General features: G+C 38.3%; 1 protein-coding gene across 1 annotated transcript; it reads right to left on the reverse strand.

The window, feature by feature from the left end:
• Nucleotides 1–414: 414 nt before the first annotated feature.
• On the reverse strand, nucleotides 415–23655 carry LOC110888330 (pto-interacting protein 1-like). The gene is made up of 8 exons (XM_035979954.1): nucleotides 23422–23655; nucleotides 22328–22660; nucleotides 19012–19133; nucleotides 9234–9265; nucleotides 8535–8781; nucleotides 732–864; nucleotides 554–640; nucleotides 415–471 (listed from the first exon to the last, which is right to left on the reverse strand). Exons 1-8 carry the CDS (start codon nucleotides 23653–23655, stop codon nucleotides 415–417), a joined length of 1245 nt encoding a protein of 414 aa, XP_035835847.1.
• Between the last annotated feature and the right edge of the window lie 1052 nt (nucleotides 23656–24707).

A 24707-nucleotide genomic window follows, 5' to 3' on the forward strand; every position in this document is an offset into this window, starting at 1 on the left:
TCATTAGGACAACCTCTGACCCAAACGTGCAAAAGACCAAACAAAACAACACCCCCGACCTAAACGGGCAAAGGGCCAAAACTTACAACATATACATAGAATATTCACACCACTCCTTCTATCAACACATCTCCGTTGAAGACTAGTTATTTCGGTCACTCTCGCCATTACTCCAGTTATTTTACACAGCCCCACACCATCTGTTGATGCGACTTGTGATTCCATTAATTCACATCTTCTTTGTAACTGATGCATAGAGGGTACGCATTGAAGTGGAAGGAGTTAGAAGCCAAAGGGATGCATAGGGGTATATCTGCTAAGTTGGTCTTCTGCAACAACGCATAAATACGCTGAAGCGTGATGCTTCAGTAGGAGGAGCTTTGAGCACTCGTTGTAGTTTTTCAACAACATCGCTCATCTTTGGCCTCTTTTTAGGATCATTGTGCAAACACGAGGATGCACTTTCACCGTCTGTCAGTACGCAAACACTTACTTAGACATAACTAGAGAAAGGCCAGTTATATATTAATACACAAAACTATGGAAGACACACCTTCATAACTGCGGTGAGATGGTATTCTCCTTCTAGTTTAGGGTCAACACACCGTTTGAACTTTCTGCTACGAAGAAATGGTTTCGCCTGAAATTAAAGTAAAACATTCACAAACGTTTAGATTAAAAAGAAACCATATATCTTAAAAGGGCATGATGCTACTAATTAAGGAGCATACCCAAGTGACTAGACTTTGTTCCTCTTCCGGACAATTATAGTCAAAAGGCTTTCGACCAGTCAAGAGTTCCAAGAGAACAACTCCAAAGCTGTAAACATCACTCCTTGAATCCAGCCGTCCAGTCAAGGCATATCTGATATGAATGGAAAGTTTTCAAAAGCAAGTCAGTAACCCATACACATGGCCGGACCTAGCCCCTAGGTGCGGCATGGGGGGGTGCCCGCACCCCATGGATATTTATATTTCTTTTGGTATATATGCGATTTATCCCGCACAAGAATTTTGACACCAACATACATGAAATTTTAAAACTGACCTCCATGAAATTTCGACACCGACCTGAACAAATCTTTGGCTAACCAGAGTACCTAATGAAAACGTGTTTTGTATTTTGGACAACAATTGTATTTGTTATATTGAAAGAAAGGTGCCCGGTAATGTTTCTGTAGATGAGGTAATGGCTAGGTTTTAGAATGTGAAAACTGTAAAGTTTAACCGTTGTATTTGTATTATACATTTCTATTGACAGTTGAGGTACTTATATTATGTACTTGATATTTAATTATGTTTCTAAACTTTTTTTTTATTAGATAGTGTATATATTCAGATTATTGTAATCAATAGAAATCACGGGAATACCAATCTTACATGGTATCAGCCTATTCACGATCCATACCCTAACCCTACCTCCCTTCTGCAACTTCTCCTCTCTCCTACAGCCTCTCATCTTCACTCCGATCACCTGTTTTCACCCTATCCTCTATCATGGACAGCAAACTTCATCCAGCCATGACAGTGTCCAACATCAAAAACGTTGTGCCTATAACCCTCGAAGTTGAAACTGCCCATTACACAACCTGGGCAGAACTTTTTCAGAATTCTTGCAAGGCTTACCAGGTTCACGATCATCTGGAACCCAGAAAAACGGCAACGGCAACTACCTCCTCTGGTTCTTACAAGGACAAGGTCACTGCTCCTCCCTCCAATGATGAAGCTCTTTGGTCTCGTCTAGATGCCATTGTCAAACAATGGATATATGGCACCATCTCGCCAGATCTCCTTCATACCATACTTACTCCGGGTCAGACTGCTTATGACGCCTGGACTACTTTGGCCAACCTCTTCCGGGACAACAAAAACACCATATTTGTCTTTCTTCAGCAAGAGTTCTCCAATATTCGTTTGGAAAACTTTCCAAACATATCAGCCTACTGTCAATAGGTTAAACTCCTGTTCGACCAACTTGCTAGTGTGGGGTCCCCCGTTGACAATCAAAGACTGGTACTTCAGCTTTTAACCGGTCTTACCGAACAATACGATGGGATTTCAACGATCCTACAGCATCGGGACCCTTTGCCTGATTTTCATGAGGCCCGATCAAGTCTCACAATGGAGGAAAGCAAAAAGAAACACCATGTTGCTCAGGCTGCCCATTCCTCTGCCACTGCACTTGCGGCTGTCTCAGCCAGCCCCTCTAAGTCTGACAGCACCAACACACCGCATTCTGAAAGTAACCGTGGACGAGGAAGGAACCGCGGACGTGGCAGAGGGCGCGGAAACAATGGTCGCGAGGGCCGGTCTTACAATGCTCAGAATACCCGGCACCCATACATTGTTTTTCCACAATCTTGGACAAACAATCAGTGGGCTGGTCTCATGAATCAGCAGGCCCAACAATGGCCAGCAGCAACCACGAGCCCACCCTGCCCGTACCCATCAGTGCCCAGACCCAATACAGGTGCGGGTTTACTTGGGCATGCCCTCGCTCAGGCCTACACTGCTGGTCCAGTTCCAACCGACATCGCTCAGGCCCTCTACACCTTATCTCTAAATCAGCAAGACCCGCTCGGCTACATGGATACCGGAGCGACAGACCACATGAATAACCAACAAGGTAACTTTTCCCCGTCTGTTTTTAATGCTTGCACTTCCAAAAATATTATAGTCGGAAATGGCATGTCCATTCCCGTCCTTGGACAGGGCAACCATACCTTACCACCCCCGTTCCCTCCACTTAAACTTAATAATGTCCTTTACGCTCCTCAATTAATTAAGAACCTTATATCTGTTCGTCGTCTTACCACTGATAATTTAATATCTATTGAATTTGACCCTTTCGGTTTTCTCGTGAAGGACCTCAAGACCAAGGCCCCTATCCTTCCGGCTACTGTGTTTATCTAGGGGACAATCTTATTTCCTGGTCTTCCAAACGTCAGTCTACCATCTCCCGCTCAAGTGAAGAAGCTGAATACCGAGGTGTCGCTAATGTCGTAGCTTAAATTTGTTGGCTTCGAAACCTGCTCCTTGAGTTGCACCGTCCGCTCTCACGTGCAACCTTAATCTATTGCGACAATGTTAGTGCAATTTACTTATCTGGAAATCCGGTTCATCATCAGCGTACAAAACATATTGAACTGGATATTCACTTTGTTCGGGAACAGGTTCAGCGCGGTAATGTTCGTATCCTCCATGTGCCATCTCGTTACCAGATCGCTGATATCTTCACCAAAGGACTCCGGCGGATCTTACTTGAAGACTTTCGGTCCAGTCTCAGCATCCGCTCTCCTCCCGCTTCGACTGCGGGGGTGTATTAGATAGTGTATATATTCAGATTATTGTAATCTATAAATGATATGAAAGTGAAATCTGAATTTGTATTTATGAAAGTGTAATTAAAACATGAGAAGGAACCCTCTATATATAGGGAGAAAGAGGGACCAAAAAGAAATAACTATTTACATAAGGGTATACCTATAATTGCATGCAAGGACACCTACAATTGCATGCAAGGACACCTAGAATTGTATGTAGGGACCTCTAGAATTGTATTTAGGTCCTTCAACTATTTACAACTAACACTCCTCCTCAAGTTGGAGCATAGATGTTAATCATGCCCAACTTGTTACATATGAAATCTATTTGTGTCTTTCGGAGTGGTTTTGTGAAGATATCTGCTAGTTGGAATTCCGTCTTAACATGGATTGGCTGAATTGATGGAGGATCCTTTTGAGTACCGACTATCCGATCTCTGATTAGGTGACAATCAACCTCAATGTGTTTAGTTCTCTCATGGAATACTTGATTTTTGGCTATATGTATAGCTGATTGATTATCACAGTATAATCGCATCAAGTCTTCAGAGATAACCCCAAGTTCTCTGAGAAGACGACGAACCCATATCATCTCTGATGTAACATCTGCCATAGCTCTGTACTCTGATTCGGCACTTGATCTAGATACGGTGTGTTGTTTCTTACTCTTCCAGGAAACAAGATTTCCTCCAACGAAAACACAGTACCCAGTGGTGGATCGACGGGAAATAGGACAGTCTGCCCAATCTGCGTCTGATATACGTCCATCTCCATCTTCTGTGAAAGCACCCACACGACAATGACCCTGATCGGAATATAAGATCCCTAGGCCTGGTGTGCTCTTGAGATATCTTAAGACACGGAGAGCAGCATCCCAGTGTCCTGTGTATGGAGTGGCCATGAATTGACTTAGGACACTGACGGCAAAGGATATATCTGGTCGGGTGACAGTTAAGTAGTTAAGTTTTCCGACCAATCGTCTGTATCGCTTAGGATCTTTCATTGGACTTCCATCCTCTGGAAGGAGCTTCCTTGTAGGAAGCATAGGACTGTCAACCGGTTTGCAACCTAGTAAGCCATACTCAGTTAGCATATCAAGGACATACTTTCGTTGACAGAGAAGTATTCCTTGTGGAGAACGAGATACTTCTATGCCAAGGAAGTATCGACGTCGACCCAAGTCGCTAATCTGAAACTGAGATTGAAGGAACTGTTTGAGCTTGATAATCCCTTCTTCATCATCCCCTGTAACTATGATATCATCCACATAAACAACTAAGATGATCCTTCGTCCTTGATAATGTCTGAAGAATACAGAGTGATCATATGTACTACGAAACATTCCAAATTCTCCCATAACACTAGAAAACCGACCAAACCATGCTCTGGGAGATTGTTTAAGGCCATACAGAGAACGACGTAGTTTACATATTTTGGATGCCTCCTCCTTAACAATGAACCCTGGTGGCTGCTCCATATAAACCTCCTCCTCAAGAACACCATTAAGAAAGGCGTTCTTGGCATCAAGCTGGTGGAGCGGCCAATGATGAATGGCAGCAAGAGTAATACAAATACGCACAGAGGGCATCTTGGCAACTGGGGAGAAAGTATCATCATAATCAATACCATAAGCCTGGGAGTAACCCTTGGCGACCAAACGAGCTTTCAGACGATGCAGAGAACCATCAGGGTTAAGTTTAACTGTGAAAACCCAACGACAAACAACCACACGCTTACCAGGAGGAAGTGGTTCAAGATCCCATGTATGATTACTCCGTAAAGCCCCAATTTCTTCTTCCATAGCTTGACGTCATCCTGGGTGAGCAAGAGCTGTCATCACATTTTTGGGGATCGGATAGGAATCAAGGGAAGTGGTGAAGGCATGAGATTCTGTAGAGAGGTGAGCGTAAGCGACATAGTCCTAGATGGGATAACAGGTGGCGTGTCTAGGTTCTTTTCAGAGGGCAATAGGTATATCAGGATATGGTGCACCTGGAGGATCATAGGTAGCGGTTTCTGGTAATGGAGAGATGGGTTCAGTGTCAGGTGGTGGAACTGTGGACGTATCAGATGTAGAGGCAGGTTCTGAATCAAGATTCTCTGACGTCGAATGCTTACGTCGCCGAGCATATGTGAAGAGTAATGATGGAGGATCTGTCGGTAAGCCCGAAGCTGCAGGAGTTGGAACCATGGCGTCTGAGACCGGAGGGGTAGACGAAGCAGTAGACGCAGGAATGATAGGGATGATGGGGGATTCAGATAGATCGGGTTCTGGAAACGGATCAGACACAGGTGTAGAGGATGTAGAAAAGAAGGGACATTACTCATGGAAAGTAACGTCGGAACTGGTAAAGTAACGATGAAGAGAAGGACTATAACACCGATAACCTTTCTGGACACGTGAGTAACCCACAAAGATACAACGAATGGCTCTGGCATCAAGTTTAGGGGTCCCGGGACGATGATCATGAACATATGCAACACATCCAAATATTTTGGATGGAAGTGGAAACATAGTTCCTTTGGGAAAAAGGATGGAAAACGGGGTTTGACCATGAATGACGGGTGACGGCATACGGTTAATAAGGTAAGCGGCAGTAAGGACCGCGTCTCCCCAGAAATGATGAGGAACGCGAGAATGAATCATGAGAGTGCGAGTGATGTCTAATAAATGTCGGTTCTTGCGTTCAGCAACACCATTTTGTTGTGGTGTATAAACGCAAGATGACTCGTGAATGATGCCATTAGATTTTAAGTAAGAAGAAAAATCAGTCGACAGATATTCTTTTGCATTGTCTGTATGCAAGGTTTTAATTGAGGTTTGCAATTGAGTTTTGACGTAAGCATGGAATTCACGAAATATTGAATATACTTCAGCACGAGATTTCAATAGATAAACCCAAGTAGAACGAGAATAATCATCAATAAAGGTAATAAAATATTCAAAACCCAAAGTTGATTTCGTAGGACATGGGCCCCAGATATCAGAATGTAAAAGTTCAAACAATGTACTGACTCGATTAGACACTTTAGGGGGATAGGGACGCCTGGTATGTTTACCAAGTTGACATGACTCGCAATGGAAATCAAAAGAAGATGGAAAATCCGGTCTCATTTGCCTTATAACCGCTGCAAAAGGGTGGCCTAGCCGGCAGTGAGCCTCCCTAATACTGGAATCACATATGTTGGCTTGAGGGTGTGACGAATCACATATGTTGGCTTGAGGGTATGACGGTAAAGACATACGGTAGAGGCCTCCTGATTCAAAACTTGTGCCAATCAGCCGGTTCGTCCCTAGTTCCTGAATTGACCAAGCTGGCTTGTGGGCTAGGGACAGGCGAATGTGAGGCCAACAGTTGTTGAAGTCTACTGAGATCCTCCTTGCTCAATGTGTAAGAAGGAGCAGTATCAGTAGTTGGGTCAGAAGACTCACCAGTAGAAGCTAGTCGGGCTTTTGGCTGAGATCCAGGAGCACGGTTTGGGCAATTGTGCTTTGTATGCCCTGGCAGCTTGCAATAATGGCAGTTGTTTGGGCAGTTGTACCTTGCATGTCCAGGTTCATGACATAAGTGCCATACAAGATTACTACCATGTCCCCCAGTGCCTCGTCCAGTGCCTTTCTTCATATAAGAACTTTGACTTGTACCCTTACTGACCAAGGCAGACATATCAGTTGGAGATGCGTCCGGACCATACATTTCTCGCAAGAGATGATATGTAGACGCCACAGATGAAATAGCGGTAGAGTTACTTAGCAATAATGGACGTGCACTTGCATACTTAGGTGATAAACCCGCAATAAACATCATGACATCCATTTTGGTGTTACGCTCCTCCTGAACTTTTAAATCAGCAGTAGGTGGAAAAAGAGCTCGTAACTCATCTTGAAGCTTTGAGAAACGAGTAAAGTAATCAGTGAAGGTGGAGTCACCTTGTTCAGCCCGAGTGAAGGCCTGAACAACAGAATAGGCATGGGACAAAGATTCCTTAGCTGAGAAGGATGAAGACAGGTGGTCCCACATTGCCTTTACCGTAGGGAAATTTTGAGCGATTATGAGAATTTGTGGCTCCATGGAATTCCATAGAGCCATTTGTATCCCACTATCGTCAATACGCCATTCCCAGGGAGTCGGATCAGGGGGTGGTTTTGTTAGATGGTCTTCTTTGTCCACACTTGCAAGACCTTTTTGGACAAAGAGGCTCCATGAACTCCAGTTGCTCGAGTCCAGTTTAACGGGGATGCGTAAAACCGAGGCATAGTTGATAATGCCGGGGGCAATTTGGTTTTCTACAGTATTTTTCTTGTCTTCCTTATCTCCCATTGAAACAAGATATTCAAACAGAAATTGAAAAACTAAACTGGAATACGAACTCGCTTACCGAGGCAGAAAACAAAAAAATGTTCAGATCGAAAAACCGATTGCACGGAAATGATCGGAAACAAATTCCGAAGAGGCTGGAAAAAGGGCGACGACCGGAGGTGGCGGGTTGTGATGGTTTTGGGTGTTTGTGTTCCAAGAAAACCTGTTTCTGATGTGGACGATCAGACTAAGCTGCAACCACAGAGCATACTACGAACTTTCTAAACCGGGTTTCAGGAGTGGAAGGTGAAGGTTATACGGGACAGGTGGTGACCGGAAATTTAGCTGGGAATGGTCACCCGGAAAGATGCTCGTGAGCTAAGAAACCTTTAGCTCTGATACCATGTAAATGATATGAAAGTGAAATCTGAATTTGTATTTATGAAAGTGTAATTAAAACATGAGAAGGAACCCTCTATATATAGGGAGAAAGACCAAAAAGAAATAACTATTTACATAAGGGTATACCTATAATTGCATGCAAGGACACCTACACTTGCATGCAAGGACACCTAGAATTGTATGTAGGGACCTCTAGAATTGTATTTAGGTCCTTCAACTATTTACAACTAACATAATCAATAGAAATCACGGGAATACCAATCTTACATTTTTTTAACTTAACCTGACACTGGATAGATTGAAAGCTTTAATATGTAACTATAGACTGGCCTCAAAAAATTCCGACACAATGGAAAAAATTACTGGGTGTGCCACTACCCACACATATGAAGATCAAAACAACACCTTGGGCATCGTAGGATATAACAAATCAAAACAACACCTTGGGCATCGTAGGATGTAACAAATCCTGGTGACAATAGCTTTGAAAGAGAGAGAAGCTTGCTTACTCTGGTGCATTAGAACCAAAGTTAAAACCTTGGGTAGAATGAGAACGTTCTGACGGTGACATGTCGGTTTGGTGTGATAAATCAAAATCCCCAATCTTAGCAACATAGTCGTCGAAAACCAGAACATTACTAGACTTTATATCACGATGGATAATCTCCATTCCATGCAAGTATTCAAGCCCTTTTGCAGCCCCAATAGCAATTTTAACTCTTTCGGACCATGCTAATATAACATGTGTTCCACGTGCTGCATCCACAAACAATGTCGCACAGACAATCAAGATCAATCGCAGGAAACCTTTTGGACACCTACCATTCATGCTAAATGAGTCTCTTCGAATGTTACTACATACAGTTAAAGATTTGTCCTCTTATTACTACCTTTTCTTTTTGTTTTTTTTTATATCGATTTAGTATGGTTAAGTATTTAAGTAAACTACTGATATGGTCAAGTATTTAAATAAACTACCAAGAAAAGTGCTTGAATCGTCCCTGTTGTTTGTCCAGATTTCACCTATAGTCCCTAAACTTCTAAAATTACAGCTATAGACCCCAAATTGTGTACATTCGTTCTCGAGTAGTCCCTAGTGTGGATGTGGGTTAGTTTTTAGTGTTAAGTGGGTGTGAAATTACAAAAATACCCTTACTATAAAAATATAACAATTGAAACATTTAAAGCATACATGTGGGCCCACCTACTCACCCCACCTCTTCTCCCCTTTTCACCCTTTCTTCTTCTCTGCAAGCTCACCACCACAAGAACTCCACACCTGATAAACTCAACCATTCAAACCCCTCACCGGTGACACTCCTATTTAACCCCGTCAATTCCCTTTATCAACCTCAACCCTAATCAACACCCCTTCATCTCCCAATTCAATTCACACAATTGTCGTCGTGTTAGGGATGAAACCCAGGATCAACAAGTTGCAGACATCTCGTTATTATATATTTTGTAATTATATTTTGTAAAAAGTGAACCTAGTTCCTACAAACTTAAAACAGATTTCCGTGAGATTGTTGCTACAATCTTAAAACCTTATTTATAAGGATTTTGGGTTCATAAAAGGATTTATAATAAAAAATATATATTTTTAAAGATTATGATCTTACAAATATTTTCTTTTGGGAAATATGTATGTAGTACAACTTGTTTTGTTTGGATTTCTTGAGACTGAGATACAATCTTAAATCTTATACCCTGGTACAAAACGAATAGTTTTGGTTCAACCGTTTGGTTTTTTAAACGATTTCGAGAATCGTTAATTTTTCTAACTTTTGTGTTAGATCGCGTTTATTAGTGTGAACCATACGTTTTTTGTAAACGTTAAATTCTCTAACATATGTGTTAGACTAGAATTATTGGTGTAAACCATACATTTTTTGTAAACGTTAAACTTTCTTAAGTAGAGTTTTTTATGTCTTTAAATAAGAGTTTTATATTACTTGATTAGAGTTTTATGTCTCTAATTAAGTCTTTATTTAAAGTAGACTTTTCATCCACCCATGGATTGATATGAACAAATAAGTCTTATAATGATTTTCGTAATCATTTGTCTTCTAACATGTGTGTTAGAAACGTTCATGAAAAGAGTTAGTTTGGAAGCATTTTTTTAATTGTTTAGTTTCTAACGTGTGTATTAGAAATGACTTATTTATTTGAACCATATATGTGCTTTTAGCAAGTCGAATTAACATTTTGTGAAAATGTTAATATTTATGACGTGCGCGTTAGAATTTCTTTCATTTTAACATGATTGTTAAACATGGTTAAAATACAAATGCTTTGAAATGTTTCATGTAAACATTTTATATAAGTAACTTGTTGTAGCATTGATTTTAATGCTTTGTATGATTTAGAAATAAAAGGTCATACATTGAAGTTGATGTTTGATTGGCTTCAAGAATTAAATCACCAAAAAGTGATGGTGTAATTGTGTGGGATTTATCACCAACTTTAATTTGTGATTTCTAAATCCATTTGAGTGAAATTTTATGTGGTGAAACTCTTGAGTAGAGTTTTAATGATAACATTTGATGAGTTTTATTAGAGTTTAAGTCTATAATTATTGACACTCTTAGGGTGGGCGGGGTACCCACCGAAACCCACGCGGGGACCCCTTTTGCCGAGCGGGACAAGCACCGCCAACATAGCGGTGAGGTAGAGAGAGGGAGTGAAACCGGTGAGGCTTCACCGAAGAGAGGGGGAGGAGAGAGGGAGGAGAGAGGATGAGTGGACCAATCAAAACTTTTCTTTTTTTTTTTTTTTAATAAAAACCAAGTCACCTAAGAGGGGAGTGCCGCCATCAATTTAGGGTGTTAGGGGAGTTTAAGAGGGGAGTTGACGTGGCACACGAGGATTGGTTGGGCGTAAGAGAGGGGACTCACCTCTTAGGTGAGCACCCCTTACACCCTTAACTCTTCATATGGTGAAACTCTTGAGTAAAGTTTTAATGATGACATTTGATGAGTTTTATTGATGACATTAATGCTTTAATTTGGTCATGTTTTGTATATATAAAATGACTTAAATTTTCTAACACGTGTGTTAGAAAATGTGTATCACGAATACGAGGTTAGAGATTGTTCATAATGAACAGAAATGTTTTATGTAAACATTTAATTGCCTCTGTGTGCATTAAAAATGATGAGAAATGGTTTATTTTATAAACTATATCTTTGGAAAACGTTTTATGTAAACGTTTGATTCTATAATGTGCTTGTTATAACATTTTTTTTTCTAACATGCGTGTTAGAAAATGTTTAGTACATGTGTAGTAAGACTAAACAATATAAAACCATTTGGTATTTTGGGTTTGATCTATGTTTTCATAACCCTAATTGATATTAATATTGTATATTGCAAAACTAAGAAACTGTTTTGAATTATTTTTAAAACAAAGTTTTGCATGACATTGATAATTCAAATGGTTCGCTGCTCTTGCTAGAAGTAGCATATGGTGAACAAAGTAACAGTCTGGTGGATGTTATTTGGTGAAAAACAACTTGGTGTTGTTGTGAACAAATTTAATTGTTCAAGTTTACTACTTAAATATAGTATTTGTAACAACTTGGTGTTGTTTTGAGCATAATTGTTCAAGTTTAAAGTTTCAAGATGAAATGATAAACATGTACTTACAAGTGCATGGAATCTTATTGAGGGAGTACCTCAAGACATGCCATGGGACAATATTGTTGAGAAGATTTCGGTCAGATTATAAAGTGTTGAAGATAAAAGCACTTTGCTATTTGATGTCTACATATTGTCTATGCTTCCGTTTAAATTTCAAAAGTGATTGGCACTTATGATTTAGTTTCTAGTGTATTTTATTGTTTTGTGTTCAATATCTTCGGATAACACATTCAATTTTTTACTAAGAAATAAATCACTAATGGCTGTGACCTATAAATTATTTTTGTGGAAAAAAATTATAACGTCGGTTATACATTGTTTAAAAGAATATGGTTTTAAACGGATAGTACATGAAAATACTTGGACATAAACAACTTGAGAGTTGTTACATTGACTAAAAGTTAAAGACGAAACATCAAATGTATAACCAAATCATGAGTGAGTAAGGAAAGAACGTAGTGAGTGTATTGAGATGAAATACACTAACGATATTCATGTTGACATACTTCATTAGAAGTCATTGGAAAATTCACAAGTGTGATTTCTAACATATGAAAGTAAAAGTACTATATGTTATTGTATACCTTTAATAAATCTTGCGAGATTTATAAGTAGATGCATCTACCACTTGATTATTGTTGGATCTATATGGAGATTTTACCTTCATTTGGGAGAGCATCCTGAATATACATATCTCCGAATGAATAACAATAGATGTGTGCAAATCACTTATGGCAACATTATGAATGCCATGTTGTTGAGTGTCGATCTAGTTGACTCTATCTCACACATAATAGTGATTGTAGATGAGAAACATTCATCTTGTTGGTGATAAATGTGTTCACCAAGTGACTTGGATTAAGACTTATGTTTAAGCTTGGTTTTAAAAAGCGGAAAGCGCACTAAAGCGACAAGGTCTAAAACCGAAGCGCAAAAGCGCAGGGCTTTTCGTACGTAAAGCGCAAAGTATTAATATAATATTTTTTTATAAATTACATATAATATTAGCTATAATGTTAGGTTTTTTACCCCTAAAATTTAGATAAATAAAAGATATATATAGTTTAAATTTATTTATGACTTTTTTATACAACATAAAAAGCTAAATGTCAACTATTATGATACACTTAGAAAACAAATAAACATATTAGGAGAAGTTTTAAGATTAAATCTGATAAAGACTTAAACATTAAGGGTGAAAAGTGTAACTTAGTAAAAAGAAAAAGATACAAATACGTATGTTGTAAGTTTGTAACCCTACTTCTATCTCCATCACATTCTTTCTTTCTACCCTAAAACCCTGCCGCCATCCAAAATTATTTCCATCTGCTCATCTTTTATCTATCGCCACTATCTGCTCATCTATATGGCACATCTTCATCACAGGTAAGTTTATTTTATTCTATTCCAACATATATGAGCAGATTCTTAAGCAAAAAGACTCGATTTCATCTCCCTGTACATAAAGCGCTCGCTTCTCGCTTCAACATCTTACCAGAAAAGCGCCATAGGCGCTCGCTTTATGTACAACCCTCGCCTTGTGTATCACAAGGCGCAGCAGCTTGCGCCTAGGGTCGCTTTGCGCCTAGGCACGCCTAAGGCACGCTTTTTAAAACCAAGTGTTTAAGTACTTATGAGTCAATGGTAGATTGTTGGAGATCAAAGGTAAATAAGTTATGTTCCTTAAATGAATGATGAAATTTAGCTATGTTCTATATACAATAATTTGTGAGACCTTCCTAAATATTGATGTTTTAGGATTATGAATAAGTCTCATTATTTTGTCTTAACAAGGGATGAATGTTGCAAATTGATATTATGATATCCTTAGGGCTATGAAGAATCAGAATGATGCATCTTCTGTTCACATGCTAAAGTATTGTAGTCTAAAGCATGCTAGACTAGTACTTGGTTAATTATGGGTCTTGACGGAGACTAATTAACTCTAAACATTCAAATGTGTATGAACACAAAAAGAATTTGTGTATGGACAAAGTTGAGGTTGGATTTTCATTCATTATAAGGAAAAGACATGTAACTTTTGAAGAGTTTGTTCGAAAAGCTAATGAGGAGAACTCATTGTCTAGGCTTATTCTAGGTGTTAAATTAGAATTATTCTAAGTTGGTGACAAACTTATGACAATGGCATGTGTTGCTTTGGTTAGTTCGGAAACTTATGTAAGCTAATGCAATATGAGTTGAATTCACTGATACAATGAGGTTGATCTTGTTCAATCATATGTGTATAAATGTCGTCATAAGTGAAGTTACAGAAATGTTGATCAAATGGCAAGAAATGTGGGGGGGATCCATTTAGAAACGACCCTATAAGGGTATGTAGAAATGGTTTTCATTACCCCATCTGGATGATATCCTATAACACTTAAATGTAGGGGTGTCTTGCATTTGTATCATCAAAGTTTGGCAATAAAGATTTTGTAATCAAATCTAACATTGCAAACAGACGACTATGTGGAGGACACAAAGGTCGTAGTGCATAATGGAGATGTGTCTGCCTTAAATGATAAGCGTATCTTACAAAGACATATATTATAACCAGATTCAGATGACCACTGAGGTTATAGTCTTAGAAGTTGACAATAGGCAAAATTAACTTACGAGTTAAGAACACATCATGACAACTGATCTCAAATACGCAAGTTATTAGTTAATGCTATGGATCCAACAACCTGAGGGTTTATTAGAGATCAAGCTGTGGAATGAGACTGAAGCCCATGGAAAAGGGTATGTGAAGGACACCTAACTTAGTTGACTGGAGATCTCAAGATCTAAGTTTAATAGGACAACTAACTCATATGCCTAAAGGTGGTCACTGTGGGGGCAAAAATGATATGTATATATGGTTATATATACCCCCAAAGTATAAAAGGGTGTTTAAATACATCCTAGTCTATTCCTATGATATTCAGTGACAGAGTGAGGTTAAGCATAATATGTGGTAAATGATTAGGATAAATCATGATAACCACAATGCTTTTAATGATCTAAGGAGAATCACCTACGTTAGAGAGAAGTGGGGTCGCTTCGAATGGAATTGGGGGCACAATTCCTAGAGCTCTCGCAGAACCAGGAAAGTGTTCCACGACCATTATTGGACACAACTATGAGGAGATGACCCAGCTAAGGAGAGTCTTGTGTGAAGTGTATTGTCGTCTACACAAACGGCAGACGAGTTCAAAGACATCGAGATCTACTCAGAGCTAGTGGGCTAAGTGCATTTCATAAGCGAAGGTTCAAAGGGTAACACCTATCTATCGTATGCAAAATTCAACTCTCGAGGTTCCATTGGAAGATTTATGTGTTTAGAACGATCTCCATTCATGTGGGGGATTGTTGGAAATTTAGATGGTGTGAATGGATATTAATTTAGTAAAATTATAATTTAGTAAAATTATAATTATTTACTAGACTCTTCATATGGGTGATAAACTCTTAAGTGGAGTTTTTATGTCAATTTATTAGTTTTTATTAGAGTTTATGTCTCTAATAAAATCTCTAATAAAGTGAGACTTTTAGTAGAGTTTTTATGTCAATTTATTAGTTTTTATTAGAGTTTATTTCTCTAATAAAATCTCTAATAAAGTGAGACTTTTAGTAGAGTTTTTATGTCAATTTATTAGTTTTTATTAGAGTTTATTTCTCTAATAAAGTGAGACTTTTCTCTACCCCATATCTCTTGTATGTAAAGTAGGTTATGTACCTAACTTGATGAAGCTAATTACAAGTAGAGATTTGAAAGTGGAATTTTAGAAGAAAAAATTAGAAGAGTTTTTGGGGATACTTGAAGACCCATGTGTTGGGTACTTAGAGAGATATGTTGTCTCTATTCGATTTCATCATCTTCATATCATTATTTTCCACAAGTTCTAACACTATAATTTTATCCGGTGTAACCTCGGGCGCGTGGCCATCTCCGGCAGTACATACTGCTTCGGTTGTTGTACCCTGGGAGACAGACGCGTCGTCTTTAGTAGAGGCGTGAAATTTGTTTTAAGGGAAGCGTGTTGAACACGTGCCTCAACCAAAATCGTCAACGTTTCAGTGTGCTCTTTATTGCAGTCAAGGAGTATTTTTCAAGACTCAAAATGATGAATACTAGAGTCTAGGATGCTATCAAATGCGCTTGAAGGACCCACCAGAGATGCGGCTTGAATCAAGATTGGTATATAAAATTATATTTATATTCTTTTTATTTAGTTATTGCAACTGGTATTGTACTATGATATTTCCTACGAAGAACTAGAGTCTCGTTATTATATATTTTGTAATTATATTTTATAAAAAGTGAACCTAGTTCCTACAGGTTGCGTGTTGTAACCATCAAAAGTAGCCCTCATACGCACGGCGTACGTGGAGCTTTTCCTTCTAAAGGCGGTTGTCCTTCTGATCTATTTTATCTATGGTGGTGGGTTTTGGTTTGTTTCGGTTGTAGGGTAGGTAAGTGATTTAGTTTTGTGGTTTTTATGTATATACGTGTGTGCGAAATTGGTGTTTTTGGAAGTAAGTGGTAGAAGATGATGTTGAGGATCAAAAGGGTTCCTACTGTTGTGTCTAATTACTAAAAGGATGAGGTTGAGGAAGCTGGTGCTGGTGTTGCTGGGTATGGGCGTAATTGCATGAGAGATTGTTGTCTACTAGGTGTTTGTTAAAATGCTTTATCTTACAAGTTGTGGAGGCGGTGGTAGGATGGTTGTTTTGTTGTATCGGCGTATCGCAGACGATGGAGTTGCAGGTGGAATGAGAAGATAGAGAGAGGAAGGTAGGGGTGGGGTTGTTAGACTGTGGGGGGGGAGGGGAGTGGGGCGTTTTATGGGTCCGGGATGCCAGGCAACGCTAGCTAACCAACACCATGCCAGCGTTAGCCATGACGTTGCCCCGCTAGCGCAGCTTTGAAGCCCGGCGTTGGGCGGGGAGGTGGTGTGAGCTGGCTACCTTGGATTGGTTGTTGAAAATGGACCGTTTGGAGTGTCAATGTAAAAAATCAAATTTTTAAAAAGACATACAAATTTTTACCTATAAATACCGATCTCAAACTTTATTTTTTTTCCACAATTATTTACAAATCTTCTTCAACCAATCGCATTAGACGGAGGAGGAGATCACACTTGTCACATCGATCGTCGATGCACAACGTACGTTACAACTATGCAGTTATAGCGGTCCAAAATCGAATAGCACCACTATAGTACCGCTATAGCACCGCTATAGCGGTATTTAGCGCCGCTAATAGCGGAACCACTATAGGCCACCGCTATTTGGACCGCTACACATCCTGAGGTCCGCTAACCGCTATAGCACAGTTATAGCACCGATATAGCACCGCTATTGACTGCTTAGCGTTACAACGCGGTCAAACCGCGTATTGGGGACAAGCATCCCAGCAATACCAACAACACGTTGAAAACACTCGTCACAATTTAAATGCCTGCCAACACAAGTGGCGTGAACTAAAACCGAAGCTGGAATGGTTTAAAGTTTGTTTTGACCGAGTCTCTGTGGGAGACCTGAGCCACGACGAACGAATGGAGATCGCGAAGATCGAGTGGAGGCACGACGGAAATCCGGAATTTAAGTGGGTTCCCCACTTTAATATTTATCGGAGTCTGTATTTTTTTAGGAATTATTAACTACTTTTTTCTAATCTTTTAGGGTTTAATAAGTAGTTTTTTTTTTAATTTTTAGGATGTTATGTAACTTTTTTTCAATTAATATAAATGTGTTTTATTTTATAAATCTCAAGTATATAAAAAAAATATAAAAAACCAACATGGAACACCAACGTCGCTAACTCACGCCGCTTCCACACTCCACTTTTTTGGGGTGGTCTGGTGGAGCCCACAATCGCTACGTGTCGAGCAATGCTCCCAACCCAAGCCCCCACACCCCATAGTCTAATCTTGTTTTTTTTAGGAAGTGGGCCCCACAAATAAATATAGATAGAGTAAATTACGATTTTGGCCCCTTTGATTATATCACTTTTAACCTTTAAGCTCAAAAAATATTTTTTTAACATCATCTCTTTTTGTAACCCTTTTAACCCTTAATAAAGATATAAAATAACATTTCATTCATACCAAAAATTAAAACAAAAACCGTTTCTTTTAAAACAACAAATTTTGAGTATATTATTCAACTAAATAAAAAGTACTAACTTTGTTTATAGGTGTTTTTAGGGGTGTGCACGGTTTTGTTTGATTCGGTTTTTGGGCAAAATCAAAACCGATATCGAAATGTCGGTTTCGGTTTTTAAAAACTGTTTGGTTTCGATTTTTTCAGTTTTTACACTAGTTAGGTTTTCGGTTTTTGAAACAAAATTATGTAACGTTAAAAGAATATAAAGTATAATCTAAAATTTAAGATTTTTTCTTGTAAGTTTACATTTAAGTTATTATATTTAACATTTTTAATTAAATTTGTTCACATAAACCGAACTTTCTAATCTATTTTTATATTTCTTCAAAGTTTTTATTAAGACAATTTGTTTTATAATACTTTGAACATTATTTAATTTTTATATTAAGTTTTTTTATTTCTTGTAGGCAATAAATCATTTCAATTACAAATAAACATGTTAATGTTTTTATTATAAATACTTAACATTCAAGAATTGAATTAATAATTTCTACTAACATGGATTGAACACTTATAAACAACTTAAACTTAAACGTAAAAATATATGGACTAGGCCTACTATTGTAACTTATTGGTTCAGTTCGGTTTTTTAGGGTGATTTTGTTGTTTTAGTAATAGTTTTGTTTGTTTAAATGTTTAGTTACAAGTAATCAACAATTAAAATATAGCTTGAAAATTATGAAGCATGGTTGATGATTGTTTAAGACTTTAAGTGTTTAGTGTTGTTTTAAATAGTTTTGTTGTTTTATATCTGATAGGAAGTTAAGAACCATGAGTAGGGAAGCTATGGCGCGATCTCTATATGATTTTTTGGATAAATTTCAAAAAATGAAAACTTGTATGGCACAATTTTAATTATATTTGTAATGACGTTTGACATGTTTTTTATGATTATATAAACTTTAGTTTGATGTTCTTTTGTTTTATATGACCTGAGCCAATCCAACCTGCTATGAATTGGATTTTTTTATATAGCTAAGGACGATTAAATAAAATCTATAAAAATATTCCACACCCACATAAAAAAAATTTAGATTCGCCACTAACTACACGTCCGGTGTAGATCTCCATTCTGTGCACCCTAAAGCACTAAGCTCACTAGGGACTTGCATTTAAAAGACAATGAGCTAGTGCACCCTAAGCACCAAGCTCACTAGGGACACAAATTAAAAAGACAATAAGCTAGGAAACTTGCCATGAAGAATATCCTGAAGAGATCCTTTTGGAGCGTATTCGTAAGCAAGTATTCTCAGATCATCAAATCCTAGCATTTGAATCACATTATCATGTTTAAGCCTCGATACCTTAGAAACCTGCAATGATACACCAGATATTATATAGAGTAAATTACGTTTTTGGCCCCTGTGCTTATATCACTTTTACTATATTAGCCCAAAATAATAATTTTTAACATATCTGCCCCCATGGTCCCTATAACTAACCATTTTGGCCCCTAAGTCTAACCAAACCCTAACTCTGGTTAATTAATTGGCACATGACTTGCACATGATGGGCATATTAGTAATTTCCCATCCCCCTTTACTTTTACTGACTTTATAAAAAATAAAACAATAATTAAATCAACAGATCTTCAAAACACATCATCATGAACACTTCAAACCCAGCTCTTCAAAACACATCATCATCTTCAAGAACACTTCAAACCCAGATCTTTAAGTATAGAATACTTCAAACCCAGATCTTCAAGTATATAAAAAATAAGATTTTTTAAAGATCCCTAACAAACTCACTCTCTGTTTTTGACCGATCAAATCCCCTATTAAACATCCTAATAAAGTACCCACTCGAATTAAAAAAAAAAACAATTAGATTAACTTGGCAAAACAAACAAAACCCCCCATCAAATGTAAGGGCTGTTGAGTATTGGGGAGAAATCGGAGATCATGGGCTGCCCCAAACCCTCATTTCTCTATTTGAGCTCTGCTTGTGATCAAGACCCAAACCCTCCATCAACACCCACCAACAGCAACGACCACTACCCAGTCGCCATCACCTCCGCCATCACTGCTACACCCACAACCTTCACAGTTCATAATAACCGTCACTAGATCTAGATCTCTGCCCAAATCTCCACCCAAACCTTGACATCACATCCCAAATATTTGATATAACACATTCAGATCTGCTACAATGGAGGGGGGATGACTAATCGAGTTCTGACCGTCATTTCTTTACGGATCTACTGCAATGGAGGGGGATGAGTAGTGGTTCGAATTCCGGCCATAGCCATCACTACCCAGCCCTTAAACCACACCATCGCCACCGGTCTGAGTTCCGGTCGTCGGTTCTTCACCGACCACCACCTTCGTCGTGATCCTAGACCCTCAAATGCCACTCGTCTGCTACAATGGAGGGAGGATGAGTGGTTGTGGTGATGGTGTTGTTCAAGAGAAGAAAGCGTAGTAGGAGAGAGAGCAGATATGAATTTGTGTTAAATTAGTTTATTTATTTAGAGTAAATTACAATTTGGGTCCCTGTGGTTATATCAATTTTAAAGAGGGGAGGGGAAATTAATAATATGTCCATCATGTGCAAGTCATGTGCCAATTAATTAACCAGAGTTAGGGTTTGGTTAGACTTAGGGGCTAAAATGGTTAGTTATAAGGACCATAGGGGCAGATATGTTAAAAATTCTTATTTTGGACTAATATAGTAAAACTGATATAACCACAGGGGCCAAAAACGTAATTTACTCTATTATATATATCAATTATTTTACCTGGTCGACAAATATAGTAAACCTGTCAAATCAGTCAAAAGTGCCTTTTTTAGTTTGAGATTAATCAGGATGGTTGGCTTTTTTTTTAATATTTAATAAATCTTAAATATTTATAATGAATTTTTCATATACCTTACTTTTTTCTGATTATAACTTTAAAATTTTTTTTACAAGTATATTAATATACGTTGGGACATTTTTATTTTTATTTACGTGTTGATACAAAATTTCATTCAAAGCCAATTTTTTGTGATAATGTACAAGTTATCAAAACACGATTGTACAAGTCATCGAAGTTGCTTCCAGTTGCGGTACAATAGAGTTTTATTTTTTGTGAAAGAAACACAGGGGTTATTTGTATTCCTTGGAAGCCCCCGCCCACATCACAATTCAATATTTCTTGGCCCGCTTAGCCATGCTTCATAATTGAAAAATCGTGGAAATACATGGCACTCAGCCAAAGGAAAATGATGGAGAGTTGACCAAGTTTTTTTCCTCTTATAGTCTTTAAAATATAATGTTTTATAAAATTCGAGATTTTATGTGTCAATGTGAATTTTTGTATCAACGTTCACCATGAGTTTTTCTTTTTTGTGTTGTCATTACTAGAGTACAGGTCATTGAAACCGAACCTTACACATTTTAACACTACAGCCCCAACACGCGTGTTGAATAACATTCTCAACCGAGTCTCTATCTCCATCTTTTTAACATAACTAAAAAATAATGTTTTCTCTAAATTTTGTTTATTTTTTAAAAGCACTCATACTAAACCCTCTGTAACCGCTTTCTCTATAAATATAGATTAAGAAAACAACTAAACCCCTCCATTGGAATCTATGTGATATGGAAAAAAATTGATAGCAACAATAGTTACCCCTATATTTAGAGTGTGACAAACAATGAAAAAACAATAAGATAAGTGTTCGAGGGTAACATAGAGACAGAGATAGAGATGAAGAATTGGATGTGAGGATTTTTTTTTTTAAAATAAACAAAGTTTAGAGAAAAATATGTTTTTAATTTAATTATATAGATGGAGTTAAAGAACTCCGGTATAAATGTTCTTAACATCTCACTCACAAGCACTTATTTTTTTCTTAGTCATAATAATACATATATTAATGAATAGTAAACCTCTAAATATAGATGGTTACTTTAATTTTCTCTATTTTTCCTCTCTAAATATATAGAAAGTAGAATTTAGAGGCACGAGTGTAAGTGATTTAATACAACTAGTAAGAGCATTCACATTGTAAACTCCATCTCCATCTATATATTTAAATTAAAAAGTATATTTTTCTCTAAATTTTGTTAATTTCTAAAAACCTTCTCACATCCAACCTTCTATCTATACCGCTATCTTACTCACATTAACTTATTTTATTATTATTTTCTCTTTCCTACACACTCATAAAAAATATAGAGAGTTGAATGTAACCCTTTAAGAGCTTTCACATTGGAGCCTCTATTCTATATAGCATAAAAAAATAGAGGAAACAACAAAAATACCACCACAATGGAATCTCTGTAATAGAGAAAAATATAAAGAAAGTAAAGTCTCTTAATATGGAGGTGTAGTTTAGTCTTTTAAAAATTTTCTCAACTACAGAGGTTCCAATGTAGTGGTTTTTTTGTTGTTTCTTCTATTTTTTCCTCTATATTACATAGGATGTCCACATATAAAGACTCAAATGTGAATGCTCTAACATTAATTTAAGTTGACACTACTAGGAATACAGATATTAGCAACCATATAACTCAAACCTGAGCTAAAAATTCTTTGTCTGTTTGTCCATTTTGCTTTAACCTTTTAATAGCTGCAGCCTGGCCACTGCTTAAGTGACCAAAGTACACAGTTCCAAAAGTACCTTCCCCGATTTCTGACCTAAAACCAAAGTTAGCAGTAATCTTCCTCAACTCGTTATATTGAAGAGCAGGGACACCAATAGGCTGTGTGTCTGTTGGTGCTGCCGCAATGGCGTTAGTTTTCTCAGACTCGCTCGTTTGAAGAGCAGGGACAACAATAGGCTGGATTACAGGTTGTGTGTTTGTTGACTCTGCCTCAAGGTGACGTACAAACTTGACTTGCCACAAGAACTAAACAATGTGCACCCGGTGTTCCACGTGTCTAATCTACGTAAATGCCTAGCCGACGAGGAACTACAGGTTCCCTTGGAAGACTTGCAAATAAATGAAGCTATCCAATTTGTGGAGAAACCGGTCGAAATCATGGATCAAGCTGTCAAGCGTCTGAGGCGCAGCAAAATTCCCATTGTTAAGGTCCGACGGGAGGGTAAGCGTGGTGCCGAATTCACTTGGGAGTTGAAAAGTGATATGAAGGCCAAGTATCCGCAGCTCTTCGAGCAGTCTTCACCGGTCACAATGTCGAAAACAAACTTTTGATCATCACCTGCTACTGGCCTGGTTATGAATTGTAAAGGACATGATTTTTGTCATCAAATTTATTGAAAAAAGCTGCCCTAATCAAGTGAATTGACGAGTTTCCATTCTATTTGCCACATACTCAAATAAAAATAAGTGAATTGACTAGTGAATGGTGGTCGGAGTGGTGGTGGTGATGAGATTTGAGGTGGTGGCGGCAGAATGTGGTGGTTAAGGTTTTAGGGGTTAGGAAATTAGGGAGGATAAGTGTATATGAATTTTTTTTTTGTTTTATTTATTAAACATTTAAATAAAGGCATAAATTGACCAGAATACCCTTAAGTGAATAAATTTTAATGCTAAAGGACGTAGAGTGTAACAGGTTATGCAAATAAAGGATTGTAATTGTAATTATGAAATTAAAGGTTATCCGTTGCAATATAGTACAAACGTAAAGGCCGTAAAGTGTAATTTACCTGCTCTTTTAAGATAGGATAATCAGCAAAACGTATCACAAAACAATAAAGCCACACCAAAGGAACATAAAACCACACACTTCTGCAATAAAACTCAACCGACGGCATAAACTGCTTCTCGTGTATGGGATCACTTTTCGATTTCACATAAAACTTACACAGACATTTCATCAAACACCTTGCATGTGGTTTTAATAACACATAAAACATGAGGTTTACAAACATAACCACCATTTTTGAGCACCACGTGTGCAATTTTCGAAGGTAACACGTGTTTGCGATAAATGGCTTAGGCAACCATCGCTGCCTTTGAGGCTCAAGTACGCATCACAGCCTCAATATCTTCCAAATTACAAATTTTAAGGTTAATCAGTTTGGTTTATGTTTCAAAGGTTAATCTCCTTAATCTTTCCTGAGCTCCGATGTGATCCGATCTTCCTGTAAAACAACGACACCGTTAGCTCGTTAAGAGGGGAATATAGGGGTTTCCCTCTTAACCAGACTCCGGCGTGAGAATAAGTAACCGCTTTGAGGAAATAAGTGTGTGTTAAGAGCGAGAGTAGAGAGAGTGGAATGTTTAACCTGTGTATGGAGGTCTCTATTTATAGCCGGAGAGGTGTAAGAGGAGATGGGCTGATGGGCCTTGGGCCAGAAGGCGACAACCAGGAATATCCTTCTTGTCTTATTGGTATCGATCATTAGTGGTTTCTAGAAGATCTCCGGTGCTAGCGCACCTTGATTGGAGCCACGTGTCCCAGTTGTCGACCTTGTTGTCCCTCTGCCATTAGCAGGTGAGTGGAGATCATGGGGCAGTTGTCGCCGCCCCCTGATTGGTGCCACGTAGGCGTCCTTGTGTACTCTTTGTCTCCTGCAAGTCAGTCGATCGTGGAGCACGATAGAGCACAGCCTGGTGGACGCTGATTGGCTCGTTCTTCTGCCACTCGTACCTTTGGTACTTTCTGAAGTGGCCCTGCGCGACTCTTGTTGTGCATGTAACTAACCCGCGCAGGGTTGTAGGAGTTGAAGGCTCTTATTCTGAATACTAAGTGTGAAACTGATGTTATCTCTTGCTTGGGTCTCGCGCAAGGTCAGGTTTTATTTAAGCAGCCCGCACGAGGTCTGTAGATTGAACAACTTACTGAGTAAGGAGTGTGGTCCAGCGCGCGATCTGAATGGTCTGCGCGGTTTTTTGGGACCATACCCCTTCATGGCGGCAGGATGTGGTGGGGGCGGCAGGATGAGGCGGTGGCAGCAAGATGTGGTGGTTAAGGCTTTAAGGTTAGGAA

This window comes from Helianthus annuus, chromosome 11, assembly GCF_002127325.2.
Source record: "Helianthus annuus cultivar XRQ/B chromosome 11, HanXRQr2.0-SUNRISE, whole genome shotgun sequence".
In the NCBI taxonomy this organism is placed as follows: Eukaryota; Viridiplantae; Streptophyta; class Magnoliopsida; order Asterales; family Asteraceae; genus Helianthus; species Helianthus annuus.